Source organism: Palaemon carinicauda, chromosome 39 (assembly GCF_036898095.1).
Source record: "Palaemon carinicauda isolate YSFRI2023 chromosome 39, ASM3689809v2, whole genome shotgun sequence".
NCBI classification, from domain to species: Eukaryota; Metazoa; Arthropoda; class Malacostraca; order Decapoda; family Palaemonidae; genus Palaemon; species Palaemon carinicauda.
The window spans coordinates 14,614,107-14,631,235 of record NC_090763.1 but is presented as its reverse complement, the minus strand read 5'-3'; the positions used below and the strand labels follow the sequence as shown (position 1 = coordinate 14,631,235).

Sequence of the window (17,129 nt, the reverse complement as noted above, 5' to 3'; positions counted from 1 at the left end):
GGCGAGCGGTCGCGCAGGCGAGCGGTCGCGCGGGCGCGCAGGCGAGCGATCGCGCGGGCGCGCAGGCGAGTGGGCGTGAGGGTGGGCAGGTAAATGAACACGTGTCCGAGGCGACGAACGCAAGCGATGGCGCGACGGCGAGGGATCGTGCTGCCGCGTAGGTGAAGAAGATCGCTGGCGATAATGACCACGTGATGGTAAGCGATGGCGAGCAGCATGTGTAGGTGAATGATCGCGCGCAAGAGGGCGGTCGTTCAGGGTTGCGCGATGAGGAGCAGCATGCGTAAGCGGGCGATCGTGCAGGGTTGTGCGATGGCGAGCAGCATGCGCAGGTGAATGATCGCGTGAAAGGGTGCGATGGTGATCAGCATCCGCAGGAGGGCGATCGTTCAGGGTTGTGCGATGAGGAGCAGCATGCGTAAGCGGGCGATCGTGCAGGGTTGTGCGATGGCGAGCAGCATGCGCAGGTGAATGATCGCGTGAAAGGGTGCGATGGTGATCAGCATCCGCAGGAAGGCGATCGTTCAGGGTTGTGCGATGAGGAGCAGCATGCGTAAGCGGGCGATTGTGCAGGGTTGTGCGATGGCGAGCAGCATGCGCAGGTGAATGATCGCGAGAAAGGGTGCGATGGTGATCAGCATCCGCAGGAGGGCGATCGTTCAGGGTAGTGCGATGAGGAGCAGCATGCGTAAGCGGGCGATCATGCAGGTTCGTGCGATGGCGGGCAGCATGTGAAGGTGATCGCTGGCGAACTGGTGATCGCTGGCGAGCTGGTGATCGCTGGCGAGCTGGTGATCGCTGGCGAGCTGGTGATCGCTGGCAAGCTGGTGATCGCTGGCGAGCTGGTGATCGCTGGCGAGCAGAAGGTCGACGCGTGTCCTGTGAGAGGATAGGTTCACGAGCAGGAACGGGAAGATCGCTGGCGCGTTGGCGAACATGTGTTTCTGACACACGCGCAGCACGATGTTGCGTAGCCACAGGACCAGGTGGATGGTGAGCAGGGAGTTCAGCAGGAACTAAAGGGTGGTCAGAGACCGCAGGGCGATGGTCCTCAAATGAGCGCTGACGCTCGGAAGAGAGCTGACGAGCAGGAGAGCGCTGGCGAGGGGGGCGAACCTCAGGAGAGAGCCGACGAGCAGGTGAGCGTCGGCGAGCAGGAGAGTCTTGGCGAGCAGGAGATCGTCGACGAGCAGGAGATCGCTGGCGAGCAAGAGATCGCTGGCGAGCAGGAGATCGCTGGCGAGCAGGAGATCGCTGGCGAGCAGGAGAGCGCTTGTGCGCTGGCCCTGCTCGCGTAAGGGAAGAATCCCTTAGCCCCGAAGGGACCGTTGCCCGTCGGGTGACGAGTTCTCCAGAAGGCGAAGATCCGGCAGGAGATGGTGAGCGGTCTGCAGAGAGGTTCAAGGAGGGCGGAGCAGTCGGTTGAGGCTGACGAGGAGAGTCCCCCCCGGAGGACGAAGACCCAAAAAGGCGCCTCTTAGTCCCCCTGTAAGGGGAAGGGAGGCCCTTGTGGCGTAGAGGGCGGTGAGCCTTACGGCGGAGGCGGCCTCGGGGGAGATCGTCGGGACCATCGGTCCTCCGAAGGGGAGTCTCCTTCAAAACACTTCCCTCAGAAGGAAGCTGGGCAGCAGTCGAGACCGAAGGACTCACTTCCCCCTTCGAAGGATGCACGGGAGGAGGAGGAGAGCCTAGAGCACCATCACCAGCAACAGCACCTGCGTCGGAAGGCCCAGCCACGTCGGAGGCCTCTGTCACCACGACGTCGACAATAGACAGAGGGTCTACCTCCGCTACCACCGGCGACTGTTTAACAGCGGCCCCCAACGAGACAAGGTCAATAAGAGCGACCCTGGAGGGCAAGCCCTTAAGCCCCAGGGACGACCAAATCTGTAACAAATCATCACTGGATAAAGCATTATTATCAATAACCTCCCCCGGAGGAGGAGGGGGAACCGCCTCGCTATGGGAGGCGACGCCCTCTCCCCCCACCGAAGGTAGGGAAACAGAACAAGGGCCTGCGCTCCCACTCGGACGACTCTCCTTAGGAGGCGGACGAGGGGGAGCTTCGGAGGAGGTTTGGGCGGCGGAAGAAGAGTCCCGAGAACCTTCCTCCTTCAAGGCTAACCCCGGAGGAGAACGGTCTCTCTTGGACTTCTTCTTACGCCGACGGCCAAACCTCTCCCACTGGGAGGCAGACCACTCCCTGCACTCACGGCACATGTTATCCTGGTCGCACCGTCGGCCCCGACATTGAGGGCAGAGGGTGTGAGGATCCGTAATCACGTCCGACATGAAAGTCCCACAAGGACGGCCGGCAACTCCAGGGCATGTCCGCATATTAAATAAAAGAAAATAACTGAAGGTCAACTTCCAACCAATCACACAAGCTGAAAAGAAAAAGAAGAAAATTAAAGGCTGTCACGAAGGCGATGAACAGACACGTCTGATCACCGCCGAACCAAAAGTGAAGTGAAGCAAGTCACCGGTGTGTGGAGGGGGGAGGGGTAGCAAGCTACCCTTCCCCACCCCCCGCTAACTAGCGCGGGGGTAATTAACCCTCGTTAAAAACTATTGGCTCGTCATTTCAGCTGCGCTAAAAGTAAACCCTTTGTAAATAGCGTGGTTTGTATTTCGGTTACGGAACAAACAAATTTTAAAAACAATTTTTATATTTCCTGACTACATAAACCTGAGATATTTTAAAGTTAAGTGTTTGGCGTGTGCTTTGTTACGACCAATAGAAGAAAACTGGTGGGTATGGCAGCAATGTATGATTGCACTATGTTACCCAACTAGGCGTCTGGGAGGTGAGGTGAGCGTCACAGAGTCACTTGTCTTTGGTCAGGACTTGAGGCGTGGTAATGAATGAATGGAAAAAATATTTTGGTTGTTTATAGTGAAATACAATGAAAGATAAAGTAAACTTCTGAAATATTTATTTTGTAATCAGCAGTAAAACAAATAAACATTGAAATGAAAGTTATTATACAGTGAGCATGTATATCCGATGGTGACAAATCTCATACACAGCTTAAGCAGTGGATCCACGGCCTCTTAGTGAAGGGGTTAATGCTCTGTAAGCAGAGAAGTTAGGTCTAGGCAACCATCAACAATAAAGCTCCCAAGGGGAGAAACCACATGGGTTGCTGCAACAGGAACCATAACACTGGGGAATACTGTTACAGGGGAAGTTGCAAACACACTCACTGGAACTCACAACACAAATACAGTGTTGGGTTCACAGGCATAGGAGCATCCACTGTCTTGGGTTAGAGTTCCCTTCCTTAAGGATACACTCGGGCACACAGTTCTATCTTATTTCTCTTTCTCTTGCATTTTTAAAGCTTTTATAGTTTATGTATGAAAGATTTATTCTAATGTTGATACTCTTCTGAAAATATCAAAAATTTTAAACAATTTTTATTTTTCCTAACATACTCACCGAGAACTACTTTTCTGTGGAGTCACTTGGTGACCTCTCAATCTCGACCAAGGTTTTCCCGCCGTTACCCCCCTTACCCCGCTCTATATAGGTTTACCCCCGCCGCCAGAGAATGCGCCCTGAGGGCAGGATTAGGGCAGGTCACTGCCTCTCTGGGTCAGCATCGCCATTAAGTTCGTCGTTTAGCCCAACTTGGCAATGGAAGGATGGCACTCAGGGACGGAAGGGAGGGCCATTACCCGAAAAGTAGTTCTCGGTGAGTATGTTAGGAAAAATAAAAATTGTTTAAAATTTTTTATTTGTTCCGACACAAATACTCACCGAGAACTACTTTTCTGTGGAGACTTATACTTTAGGAGGCGGGAGTGCCATTCTGCCACTTGGTTCGGCACATAGTGCCTAAAGGGCTAAGGAATGCGGGGCCTATCAGAAAGCGGAGAGAGGGTAACTGCGGAACCTTACGCTATTATCTAAGACTCACCTCTTAAAATTTCTTCTATTGATTTTCTCCTGATGAAGTAGCGAAGAATTTATTCCCCGTTGGGGACATCTTCTAGCCTACCGCTACACAGATTGGAGGGCGGCGATGACTGTCCCAATGGAGAATCCATCCAAGGATTTCCTTGAATAATCCTTGAGATAGTGGGCAGTAAAGGTCGACTGGTGCGACCAAGTGCCAGCTTGTAGGATCTGTCCCACCGCCATGTTTCTCTCAAAGGCCAAGGAGGTGCTCAGGCCCCTGATGTCATGGGGGCGGAGAGTGCCTGGCACTGCCATCTTATCCTCTTCATAGGTTCTAGCGATGACTTGTCTCAGCCAGAAGGAAATGGTGTTCTTGGAGACTTGCTTCTTATTAACACCTGTGGAGACGAAGAGGTTCTTGGCACCTGGTCGGAGATGAGCCGTCCTTTCCAGGTACTTCCTGAGCGTCCTTACTGGGCATAACTTCAAGTCTTCCGTATTGCCTGTCTTGGGAATGGCCGGAATTGAGAAACCTTCAAACTTCGGGTCCCAGACTGCTGGGTTCTGAGTCTTCGCCACAAAGGAGGGTACGAACCTGAAGGACACTTCCTTCCACCCTTTGGAGTGCGCAACGTCGTAAGACAGACCATGGATCTCACTCACTCTCTTAGCCGAAGCCAAGGCTAGCAAGAAGACGGTCTTGAGGGTGAGGTCTTTGTCCCCGATATCTTTGAGGGGTTCAAAGGGAGGACGACTTAGCATTTTCAGGACCTTGGCCAGGTCCCATCTGGGCACTCTCCTAGCTTGAGGAGGGCAGGACTGCTCAAAACTCCTAATCAGCATCGCTATGTGTCTCGAGGTCCCCAGGTCGATGCCTTTCAGGAGGAAGACTTGGCCTAAGGCTGCCCGTACTCCTTTAATGGCTGGGATTGACATCCCTACTTCATCCCTAAGGTACACGAGAAACTCAGCTATGTCCGGGACCGAAGCTTTAAGAGGTCTTATGTGTTTCTCCGAGCACCACTTCGTAAAGGCGGCCCACTTCGCCTGGTATACCACGGTAGAGGATTTTCTTAGGTATAGGGACATCCTCTTAGCTGTGGAGGAGGAGTACCCCTTCTTCTTCAAGAGCCGCTCGATAGTCTCCAGGCGTGAAGGCGAAGAGAGAGAGGGTTGTCGTGGAACTTGAGGAAGTGAGGTTGACGCAGCAGATCTGACCTGGTGGGCAGAGGCCAAGGCGGTTGGCTTGCCAGGTCTTTTAGATCTGCGAACCACTCCCTCTCCGGCCACCAGGGCGCTACCAAAGTCATCCTTAGGTTTTGGGAGGCTCTTACTCTGTTGAGTACCTGCCTTATCAGCGTGAAGGGGGGGAAAGCGTACACGTCCAAGTTGTCCCACTTGTGCTGGAAGGCGTCTTCTAGGGCTGCTCTTTGGTCTGGTACCGGGGAGCAATAGACCGGTAGCTTGGCGTTGAGCTTTGTTGCAAAGAGGTCCATCACCGGGGAGCCCCAGCGTTGAATGATGAGTCTGGCTATTTCCGGGTGTAGGGACCACTCTGTCCCCACTATCTGACCCATTCTGCTGAGGCTGTCGGCTAGCACGTTTCTCTTCCCGGGAATGAACCTTGCTAGCAGTACCACCTGCTGCTCGTCCGCCCAATGCAGGATGATTATGGTGAGGTCGCACAGTTCCTTCGATCTCATGCCCCCTTGCTTCTTTATGTAGGCTACCACCGTGGCGTTGTCGCACATTAAGGCCACGGTGTTTCCCCTCAACCGACTTGCAAAGTGCAGACATGCCTTCTGGACTGCTTTTAGCTCTAGGACGTTGATGTGGAGATGTCTTTCGTTCTCCGACCAGGTACCGCTTGCTGTCTCCTCCCGAAGGTGGGCTCCCCACCCTAGGTTGGAGGCGTCTGTGAACAGGAGGTACTCGGGGGGACAGGACCCGAGGGGCATCCCCTTGAGGGAGTTCGACTGGCAGTGCCACCATTCTAGGGCTGTTCTCGTGTCTGGAAGGACAGGAATCAACGGCTTCTGAGCACCTGTCTGGGACCAGAGGCCCTTGAGGTTCCATTGCACGGGTCTGAGCCGCATCTTCCCTTGGGGAACCAGTTTCTCTAATGAGACCAGGTGACCTATCAGTCTCTGCCAGTCTTTCGCCCTCCTGGAATGTTCTGACAGGAACGGCTGAATGATGTGATTGAGGTTCCGTATCCTGTCTTCCGAGGGGAAGACCTTCCCCTGCACGGTGTCCAACGTCATACCCAAGTATCCCATTCTGTTGGATGGCGTTAAGTTCGATTTTTCCAGATTGATAATGATTCCCAGATTCCTGCAGAACTGGAGGAGGTTCCTCCCTTGCTCCTCCAAGAGGGCCTTTGAGTTGGAAAGGAGCAACCAGTCGTCTAGGTATCTGATGAGACGGATACCTCGTTCGTGAGCCCACACTGAGACCGTCGCGAAGACCCTCGTGAACACTTGAGGGGCCGTCGACAGGCCGAAGCAAAGGGTCTTGAACTGCAGGATCTGGGAACCCCATTTTACCCGGAGGAACTTCCGACTCGACGGGTGGACAGGGATCTGGAAGTATGCGTCCTTGAGGTCGACCGTCATCATGTAATCTTTCTCCCTCAAGGACATCAGGACGGATTTCGGGGTGTCCATCTTGAAGTCCGTCTTCTTGACGAACTTGTTGAGGGCCGACAGGTCTATCACGGGTCTCCACCCCCCCGTTACTTTCTCTACCAGGAACAGGCGGCTGTAGAAGCCCGGGCCTGGGAGAAGGACTTCTTCCATGGCCCCTTTCTCTAACATGGAGGAAACCTCTCCTTGAAGGGTGGCCCTTTTCATCGGGTCCCTGGGGGCCAACCATTCTGTCTGGCTGGCTGGAATAAGAGGGGGTGGGTCCGCTATGAAGGGGAGCCTGTAGCCTTCTTTCAGGACGGACACCGTCCAAGGATCCGCCCCTTGTGTTTTCCATGCTTGCCAATGAGGTCCGAGGCATCCCCCAACCCGAGGCTTGGGCGGGAGTAGGGGGCCTCTCCCTCTACCTTCTCCTAGAGGGGCGGCCTGATCTGCCTCTCTTCGAGGCGGAGTAACCCGACCTGAAGGAGCTGGCAGAAGCTGGTGCTCCTCTGCGGGAGGGCTGCGGAGTTGTTGTCCAGGAGGAGGAAGGGGCGTCCCTCCTCGAAGAGCTGGGGGCGGCCTGAGGAGTCACGGCGCTATCCGAGGCTGATCTCCTGTATGGCGGCCTTCTGGAAGACGCTTGTCTGGGGACGTTGGCCTCTCTCCTCTTGGACACCTTCTCCATTAGAACTTCCAGTTCCTTTAAAGGGAACAGAGACTCACCCCCTAAGGGTAGGCTACGCACAGCTCGGGCCTCTCTGTCCGGGATCTTCTTCGACAACTTAGAGAGAACTGTGTCACGTTTTCTAAGTACCCAGTTGGCCGTCAAGGCGAGCGCTTGGTACGCCAGAAACTTGAGAGTTTTCCCCCCGGAGGTGAGAAGGTCCGTCAGGAGACTCTGCTGCTCTGGATCTTCGGGGTCGATGGAGGCTTGCACGTTCACCAACGTGGAGGCCCACCAGTCCAGCCATGAGGAGACGTTCACCAGGTCCCTTGACATCTCCTCCATCATGGCGGCTTCCATAGGCGAGAAGGAAACCGGGGCTGAAGCGGCCCTTTCGTCCGAGCCGCCTTGTCCCAGGATGTCTAAGGCCGGGTCGACTTTACAGGGGCCTGGGCGCCGCCCTTCAGGAATATACACCTTCCCTTGCGTCTTGAGGCCCTGGAGCAGTTTTGAGGCACTCTGGGACTTGGGGGCCTCCGCATTGCTGGCCACCAAGTTATCTATGTACTCTTGTCCCAGTACTAGGTCTGGGGCAAGAGGAAGGGCCAGGGAGGACTTCGGAAGGGCGTCGTGGTGCGTGAATCTCAGGAGGCTTGACCTCCAGGAATTCACCTTAGGAGTCGAGGGTTCTGCGATCCCATGGAGCCTCCTGATGAGACCCACCACCCTTCTGTACGCGGAGTCCTCCGACGGGGGAGCCTCGCCTCCGTCAGCCGAGGCCTCGGCCTGGCGTGGGGGTGCCGGGTTGCTTGGGCGGTAGACCGGGCGTCCTCCTCTTGGGTCCAGGGAGGTCGACCCGTAACCGTAGGGAGCTCCGTAGGAGGGTGGATCTCGCCGTAAGGCAGGTGCCACCGGCTCAGGGAGGGCCCTCGGTTGCCCCAAGGCTCTGGAAGCCGAGGACACGGTCCCGGTGGGCTGACCCAACAACGGGAACCGATCCTTCTTGCTCGATGACCGCACCAGCAGGGCTGGTTCGGTCAGGCTGCCTTCAAAGAAGCGCGTTTCATCCCGCTGGGCGGGGTGAACCGGAGGCCTCGAGGACTTATGCTTTTGAGCGAGGTCTTTCCTGCGTGGCAGGTCGAGCGGTTCTAGGCTGTGCGTAGGGAGCGGCAGCCTAGACGCTCGTTCACTGGACCGAGAGTCTGGAGAGTGGAGCCTCTTGGACTCTCCTGAAGGGACGTAGACCCAAGCGCCGCCGGGAGAGGCATCTCTCCTATACTTACGGGAGTGAGAGCGGGGGCGCTTCCTGCTGTGTCGCGACCTTGACCTGGAGCGGGAACGATCGCTTTCGGACCGCTCTCTCTTCCCGCACCGTTTCTCCCTGACTTCTCCCCCGGAGGATGAATCTATCTCTGACGAGTCCGAGGGAGCCACGTTCCTCGTGTAACGGCTGCCCGCGTGATGCGTGGGGGAAGCTCTTCGCCGTCGGACGTCCGAGATTGGATGTTGGAGGAAGTCTTCGGGGACCGCTGTGGAGATCGTCAGCACTGAGTCTACTCTATCCATGCCAGGGGGCCAGGGGTCCAGGGTCATGTCCATTCTTAGCGGTGACCTCCTCGGTGTTTTCGGCAACTTCCACCCGAAAGCATCGCTACTCAGGCGGCGAACTCTAGCGTGACTGTCCTCTGGCGGGGGAGAGCCCGACGCACCGGCCCACGAGGGCGGTGGAGACTCTGAAATAACGACACTGCCCCATACGGGGTCTTCTGAGGACGCGTGGTCCCCTGCCACGAGGCCTGAATCACCCGAAGCACTACCGGACCCTCCGTTATCTCTAGAGGGGCCTGCCCTTGGTTCTTCCCTCACACTGGGTTCACCGGGAAGAATGCTATGACTAATCACAACACTGGGGGCTTGCTGCCCTCTCCTCTGCGAAGGAGACGGAGAAGCCGAGGATTCGTCGGACCGATCACTGACCGACGGTAAAGAAGAAACGCCACTAACTTTTCTGGGGGAACGCTTAGAAGACTTCTTCTTTTTGGTACTGTACCGTACCCACTGTATATCATCCCAGCTTACGCACTCCGGACACGTGTCTGCGGTGGAGCAAACTTTCCCCCTGCACGTGGAACAAAGGGAGTGAGGGTCTACTTCTGGTTTAGAGAGGAAAGCCCCACACGACTTTCCGGCTCTAGGACCAGGGCAACGACGCACATGCTCCATCGTTCGCACACGAAGGGCCAACACTAGCGAGTTATAAGTACACTGGGATATACGCAGGGGGAACGCACTGAAAGACTTGCGAATAACGCACTACGCAAGAAAAACACAAGTCCCCACACTGGAAACACGTGGAATCACAAACGCGCCAAAGGATCGAGAGAGCAAGAGAGTGAGATGTTTCACATCTCACGACCAAGAACTTAATGGCGATGCTGACCCAGAGAGGCAGTGACCTGCCCTAATCCTGCCCTCAGGGCGCATTCTCTGGCGGCGGGGGTAAACCTATATAGAGCGGGGTAAGGGGGGTAACGGCGGGAAAACCTTGGTCGAGATTGAGAGGTCACCAAGTGACTCCACAGAAAAGTAGTTCTCGGTGAGTATTTGTGTCGGAACAAATTCTATTTTAATTGGTAATTAATTCTCTTGTACTTTATTTAGTTATTTCCTTTCCTCGCTGGGCTATTCCAACAAGGGTTGTAGCTTAGCAAGTACAGGGGTACAGGAACAGGGATAACAGGCGCAGGGGGGGGATACAAAGATGGGTGTGCGCAGCAGTGAAGGAATTGGCACAGAGTAGATGGCCACATGGGCTAAATGAACAAGTTTTAAGGCCCTCAAGACTTTCTTACAACCATTAGGCTTCGGTACTACCACGACCAATGCAGGAGCCTTCTTTTGCCCTTTTGGTCACAATCACAAGGTGGAAGTCTATTTACAGACCTCTTGGGTTTTGAGCACACTGCTGGGATCACCAATAGGGTCACTAGCACAGCCATCAAACCTGCAATCACTGGGGTTACCACTGAGGCTAGTAATACTAGGAACACTAGGGGTGAGGTAGCATTAGTTACCAGCTCACTCAACAAAAGATTTCAAGAGCCTACCTACTAGACCTCCATAAGACCAAGCCTTCCTTAGGTCTAATTCATCAGCAACAGTGTGCATGCCTACAAGAGATTCCAGAACCTACTGGATTTTTGTGAGGGTAACTCCACTCTCCACCAGTGCTTCAAAAACTTGCTGACTTAGACGAATGCTTCAAAAACTTGCTGACTTAGACCCAAGATTTCCCCACTCCTGCCACATACTCTTCATATACCAAGCCACAAGTGTATGCATAGAAGCCTCAGCAATAGATGAACTCAATGAAGATAGAAAAAAAAAATAAAGATTCTTCTGCATTATCTTGAGTGTTGCCCAGCCTGACACCACACAGGACTTAGCCTTCTTCTCCCTCCTCAAAGCATATACCATGCCCAATACAAGAAACAGAGAGAGTGTGGGTCAATAGCCGCTTAACCTAAACCGGTTGTGCAATGCCTACCCTTTTCCCTTCACATTTAAGAAACAATAATGCACTTTCTGAAAAGTATGAAAAAAAAAAGAATAAATACTCTGGTAAGGTCGCAATAGTACAATCACATTTTTATTTAGCTAAAGACAAAAGTGAAGTCTTTGACAGAAAGGTGTGTGGGGAATACTCCGCCATGTACACCAGCTGTCGTTAGCTACCTCATTAATAAATTTAGGGGCAATTCTGACTTCCACTGAAGATATTCCCTATCTTAAAGGACAAAAGGTTTGTATTTTCGTAGGAACAAACCTTAACTGATAGTTCATTTTACTGTATATCAAAACACATCACACTAGGGCATGCACTACTGTATAATATAAACCTCTTCTTTTCATCAAAGGAAACCTATACTGTATTAGAGAAGAGATAGCCTTTATAAAGTACCTTATGCTTCTTCTTCAGATCACCTATCTGTTCTTTGAGGGTAGTATTTTCAGCTCGTAAACGTGTTAGTTGAGCACGAGATGAAGTCTGGGCACTTTTTTGTTCGCAATGACTCTGCTTACTATTTGATAATTCCTGGAAAGAGAGAAGCAACATACTATTAAATAATTAATGCTCAAATAACATGTTCATCTTTTATATATTGAAAGAAGAAACTACCGATAATAAAAAAATATATTGCATCATCCAGTACATGATAGAGTATTTCAAATACAAAACAAATGGTATTGGTATGAAATTTCCAAATAGCTCTCCAAAAATCCATTTTTAAAAATGTATAGAACCACTTTAGTAACATTGAAACAAAATACTGTACATAATTTCGACAAACTTTTGTACTCTTGAAAACAAGCTATTCCGCAATTTGATTATGTGGGCTATCCTTAAATAGACAAGAGCCAAATGTGTGTGACCAATTATAATAAGCCATAGTCTTATCGTAAAGTGATGCTTTTTCTGGAATGATCACCACAATCAAACAATAGGTCAAGTCTGTTCTCATTTCCTTTAGTCAGATTCATGATTCTACAATATGTCATTTGCCTATTATGATATGTTTTTGAGATGGTAACAAATCACTGGCAGGAATATGTATATCTTATTTACTCCTAATAATGGCTGCTTCATCAGCATCCTCATTTCCTTTAATACATAAATATGCAGGGATCCAAAATATTTCAATACATATCAGATCTATATAATTTATTATGGTCTAACAGCTTAAGTGCAAATGTTGCACAAAAGATGGGGTAATCTAAGAAGAAAGAAAAAGTTCTATATAATGAGGAACTGAAACTCGATCCGTTAGACAAAGAGATTTTAGGAAAATATTTTTGAGGGGTCTTTTAATGCACTTTCAGATTCAATGATACAATAATTATATATAATTGTGGTACTGTTCATAATTCTGCAATGAAAGCAGACACATTATTGGGTAAAGAGAAGGTGGAGAAGCATTTGACCCTTTCTTAGAAGAAAGGGAGACTGGATGATTGGGCTCTGAAGGAAGCTATAGCTCTCTTAATTCCCAAAACCAAAGGCTTGGTCTTGGTTGCCTTCAAAGGACCCTGGCTGTTGGAAAACACATGAAGGATCAGGGAGTCCTGAATCTCATTCTACCTATTTTTTGCTGCAGCCTCAATGTCAATTTACAGAGAGAGTGACAGGGCTCCTAGCACCGAGACATTCCTGAGTGCCAATGTCATTTCTGTGCCTGCAGTGAGAATCGTGACATTTCATCCCTCCTCTTCAACACCCAGTTCGACCATTTGCTAGCTATCAGGTCAGCCAAGAAAGTCACTGCCTTTCCACCAGACAGTACCAGCATCCTTTACTTGTAGCATGATTGGACAAATCCTTCACCTGCACAATGTACTTAGCCACTCGGATTGACCGTGGATGAAGCATCCATGGGCACTACCTCATAAGTTGGGAATGACATGCCTTCTTCTCTAAATTTCTCCCCTTGAAGTCCTGCCATCAGCGCACACAATGTTAGATTACTATCCTCTAGCAATTAGAACCTCCTCTGCCAGGTGAGTGCAGGAGGCAGGATCTTTCTTGACTGGCTAAACAAAGAGAGAACTCTCGGATCCATTCACCCTGTTCAAGGCTACATTAGCAAGATCCAGCCATGGTAGCTCCAGGGAGGCCTTAGATCAGTTAATGACAGAAGACACATATGTAATAAATGCCACACTCTCCACTGCATTCACAAATGAGGGTAAGATACGTTGATAAAGGAGCACTCTAACTCTGGGTTCTTCGTCAGCACTGGCACCAATCCAAGGTTGGGTGCCTATAAAGAGACAGATCCCTGAGTCTCCTCATCCTTTCCAAAGGACAAGAACTTGGCAGAACACTTGGGAGACTCCAAACTGAAACGACAGGGACAGTACTCATTCAGGGACAATGATGGATCTGGCCACTTCAAAGACAGAATTGTCTCTAGCACTCACAATTTGGTCAGACAGAAGAGATATTTTTTTCCTTTTCTTCTCCTGATGAAGTTGGCAGCCCTCCATGACTAGCAAATACAGTGCACTATGACCAGTCACTATGTGACACCAGACTGTTTCCAATTGCAAGTACATAAGGAATGTCTCAGTGTGAGTATGAGTCGCACTGAGACCAGTCAGAGATTGACATGTGATTGTTTACGATCAAAAGTATGTACAGAAACATATCGACAAGCATACGAGCCCCTTAGACAGAGGACCAAATTCCCTATCGTACGTAGAAAAAAAAAAGGTTAACGCAATGATTCTCTTCAAGCACCTGCCTGACAGAGCGTGCACCATCCCATACAAGACAGTGCACCAGTACCTGGTGCATACAAACCAGCACCACGGTCCGCATCATCTTCCCTTACATAGTCAGAATACAAGAGCTCTTTCTCTTTTCCATACAAAAGGAGAGAGAGTGCTTCAAATTTCAAGATACTTCTTATGATTCGCCTTCTCTTTCTTCTTCTCCAGAGAAGAAGCATCAGAAGAAGAAGAGGAAGAGGAGAAGGAATTGAAATGAATATAAAATTTAGGCATTAAGCCAAGCACTGAGGCATCAAAGGCCATTCAGTGCTGTATAATGCAAATTAATCAATCATACTCGTACTCTCACAACATTTGGTATCATTTTAACTTATAAAACCAATCACACAACCTACATACAATAACATCTAAATGTGAAATAAGAAGGGATTAAAATAATTAAAACAATAAATTAATAAAATTAATCAAAGCTTGTGAAATAAACTAAAAATCTGTATAAATTATTACAATAAGAGGAGGAGGAAGAAGAGCTAGAAGAGTAGGAGTGGATTCACATCTTCCACTTGCCATACTTCTTCTGAGGCTCTACATAATTCAGAGGAGTTGAGGTCTGGCCAACCATCAATGACACTCACCCAAAAAGAAGAAGCCACAGAGGATTATCCAACAGGAACTGCAGTTCAGTCTTCGGGTAAATAGAAAAGTATACTGTGCCTTTTACTGACAATGATTTTACAGATGTCACAGGACACATTAACTGGGTTTATTGGGACTGGGGACACAGGAGGCAACTTGGTAGTGGCCAAGATCTATTTTACCTTATTCCTTGATGGTGCAACTTGTAAGCCTAAGGAGGGCCAATGCTTCCTCAGGCCAAGGACCTCTGTGACAGTTTTAATGGCAATCAGTAAGCTTTTAGGGTGAGATGGAGTATAACCCTCACTGAGGAAGGGCAATACTTTTGCACGTCCTGATTCTTGCTCTGAGGTAGATCCAAGACCACCTCAACTCCGGCTAGTACTCTCTGAGATCTCAGCTTGATGAGAACTCAAAGGAGACACAGCACGCTGAGTATTAATCCGGGACAAGAATGAGCTCTAGAGATTTTTAAACACCAAATTAGGCTTTACCAAAGCCTCTTCTTGGAGAACTCAGTCCTCTGCAGAGGAGGCCATGAGCTGCACTCATCACAAGGGAATGACTGTGAAAAATTATATCTCCTACAAAAAGAGTAGTTTATGGGGATTAACATTATTTACTCTCAAACCTTTCCACTCTTGCCTGTGCATTTCTTAATCTTTTCATCTATCACTACATGCAAAAGGTATTCAATCTAGAAAAGAAAATTTAAATATAAAACAGGAGGTTTAATAAGCTATAGTATATCCGTACTTGCTGTGGTCAAAGTCAAAAGTGTTAGTCTAGCTAATTGGCATATGGGCGCAAAGCCCTCGCACCAGCATTCGGTAGCTAACTACCTTGTTAACGATGCAAAACCCATTACAGTTTGCACTAAAACAAAATCTTAATTAAAAGACGGAAGGTTTGTATCCATATAAGAACAAGTTAAACATAAACATGAGAAAAAAGGAGACCTACCTTCCGCAGCATCTGGCATTCGCCCGTGAGTTCTTTGACTCGCTCTGACAGATGCTTGTTAGACTTACAAAGCCTAGCTGATTCCTGCTGGGTGGTCTGTAGTTGTTTGGACATAACACGCCTGGTCTTTTCAGCTGCCTGGAGACTTGAAAGGGCCTCCTGCTTTGCCTGAGTCTGCAAAATAGGCTCAGTACAGTGTGACAATGAATATATTTATCTTAGTAATTATGAAAAAAAAAAATGTTATTTTGATAATAAAATAAATTTTTGAATATACTTACCCGGTGATTATATAAGCTGCAGCTCTGCTGCTCGACAGAAAACTCTACGTAAAAAATCCGCCAGCGATCGCTATGCAGGTAGGGGGTGTACTTCAACAGCGCCATCTGTCGTGCAGGTACTCAGTACTCATTGTAAACAAAGAACTCAATTTTCTCCTCGGTCCACTGCGTCTCTATTAGGGAGGAAGGGAGGGTCCTTTAATATATAATCACCGGGTAAGTATATTCAAAAATTTATTTTATTATCAAAATAACATTTTTCAATATTTAACTTAGCCGGTGATTATATAAGCTGAATCACACCCAGGGGGGTGGGTAGAGACCAGCAATAAATGTTTACATTATTATGAGCTAAGGATTTTTTATTTCATTTTAGCAGTTATCAAAATAACAAACATAAAATAAATAAGTACCTGGTAAGGAAGTCGACTTGAACAATTACTCTGCCTTTTTAAGTACGTCTTCTTTACGGAGCCTCGCGATCCTCTTAGGATGCTGAGCGACCCCTAGGATCTGAAGTATGAAGGGTTGCAACCCATACTACAGGACCTCATCAAAACCTCTAATCTAGGCGCTTCTCAAGAAAAGAATTTGACCACCCGCCAAATCAACCAGGATGCGAAAGGCTTCTTAGCCTTCCGGACAACCCAAAAACAACAATAAAAACATTTCAAGAGAAAGATTAAAAAGGTTATGGAATTAGGGGAATGTAGTGGTTGAGCCCTCACCCACTACTGCACTCGCTGCTACGAATGGTCCCAGGGTGTAGCAGTTCTCGTAAAGAGACTGGACATCTTTAAGATAAAAAGACGCGAACACTGACTTGCTTCTCCAATAGGTTGCGTCCATTATACTTCGCAGAGATCTATTTTGTTTAAAGGCCACTGAAGTTGCGACAGCTCTAACTTCATGTGTCCTTACCTTCAGCAAAGCTTGGTCTTCCTCACTCAGATGGGAATGAGCTTCTCGTATTAACAGTCTGATAAAATAGGATAAAGCATTCTTTGACATAGGCAAAGATGGTTTCTTAACAGAACACCATAAAGCTTCTGACTGTCCTCGTAAAGGTTTAGTTCGTCTTAAATAGAACTTAAGAGCTCTAACAGGGCATAAGACTCTTTCTAGTTCATTTCCAACCATATTTGATAGGCTTGGAATATCGAACGATTTCGGCCAAAGACGAGATGGTAGCTCGTTTTTGGCTAGAAAACCAAGTTGTAAAGAACATGTAGCCGTTTCAGATGAAAATCCGATGTTCCTGCTGAAGGCGTGAATCTCACTGACTCTTTTAGCTGTGGCTAAGCAAACCAGGAAAAGAGTCTTTAAAGTGAGATCTTTAAAGGAGGCTGATTGTAGCGGCTCGAACCTTTCTGACATGAGGAATCTTAGTACCACGTCTAAATTCCAACCAGGTGTAGCCAAACGACGCTCCTTCGTGGTCTCAAAAGACTTAAGGAGGTCCTGTAGATCTTTGTTGTTGGAAAGATCTAAGCCTCTGTGACGGAAGACTGATGCCAACATGCTTCTGTAACCCTTGATAGTGGGAGCTGAAAGAGATCTTTCTTTCCTCGGGTATAAAAGGAAGTCAGCTATTTGAGTTACAGAGGTACTGGTCGAGGATACTGATACTGACTTGCACCAGTTTCGGAAGACTTCCCACTTCGATTGGTAGACTCTAAGAGTGGATGTCCTCCTTGCTCTAGCAATCGCCCTGGCTGCCTCCTTCGAAAAGCCTCTAGCTCTCGAGAGTCTTTCGATAGTCT

The 17,129-nt window shown here is 49.2% G+C and overlaps 2 protein-coding genes across 3 annotated transcripts in view; both read right to left on the bottom strand.

Moving 5' to 3' along the window:
• The window catches only part of LOC137631020 (uncharacterized), a 326,574-nt gene that overhangs the window by 135,166 nt on the left and 174,279 nt on the right, over positions 1-17,129 (bottom strand). The window lies entirely within an intron of this gene.
• LOC137631019 (testis-expressed protein 9-like) overlaps positions 1-17,129 on the bottom strand; it is a 93,346-nt gene that overhangs the window by 36,252 nt on the left and 39,965 nt on the right. The window contains exons 4-5 of the mRNA XM_068362568.1: positions 15,086-15,259; positions 11,157-11,291 (exon numbers count right to left, since the gene is read on the bottom strand). Of these exons, the coding sequence (XP_068218669.1) occupies positions 11,157-11,291; positions 15,086-15,259 (309 nt within the window). The remainder of the gene's footprint in view (positions 1-11,156; positions 11,292-15,085; positions 15,260-17,129) is intronic.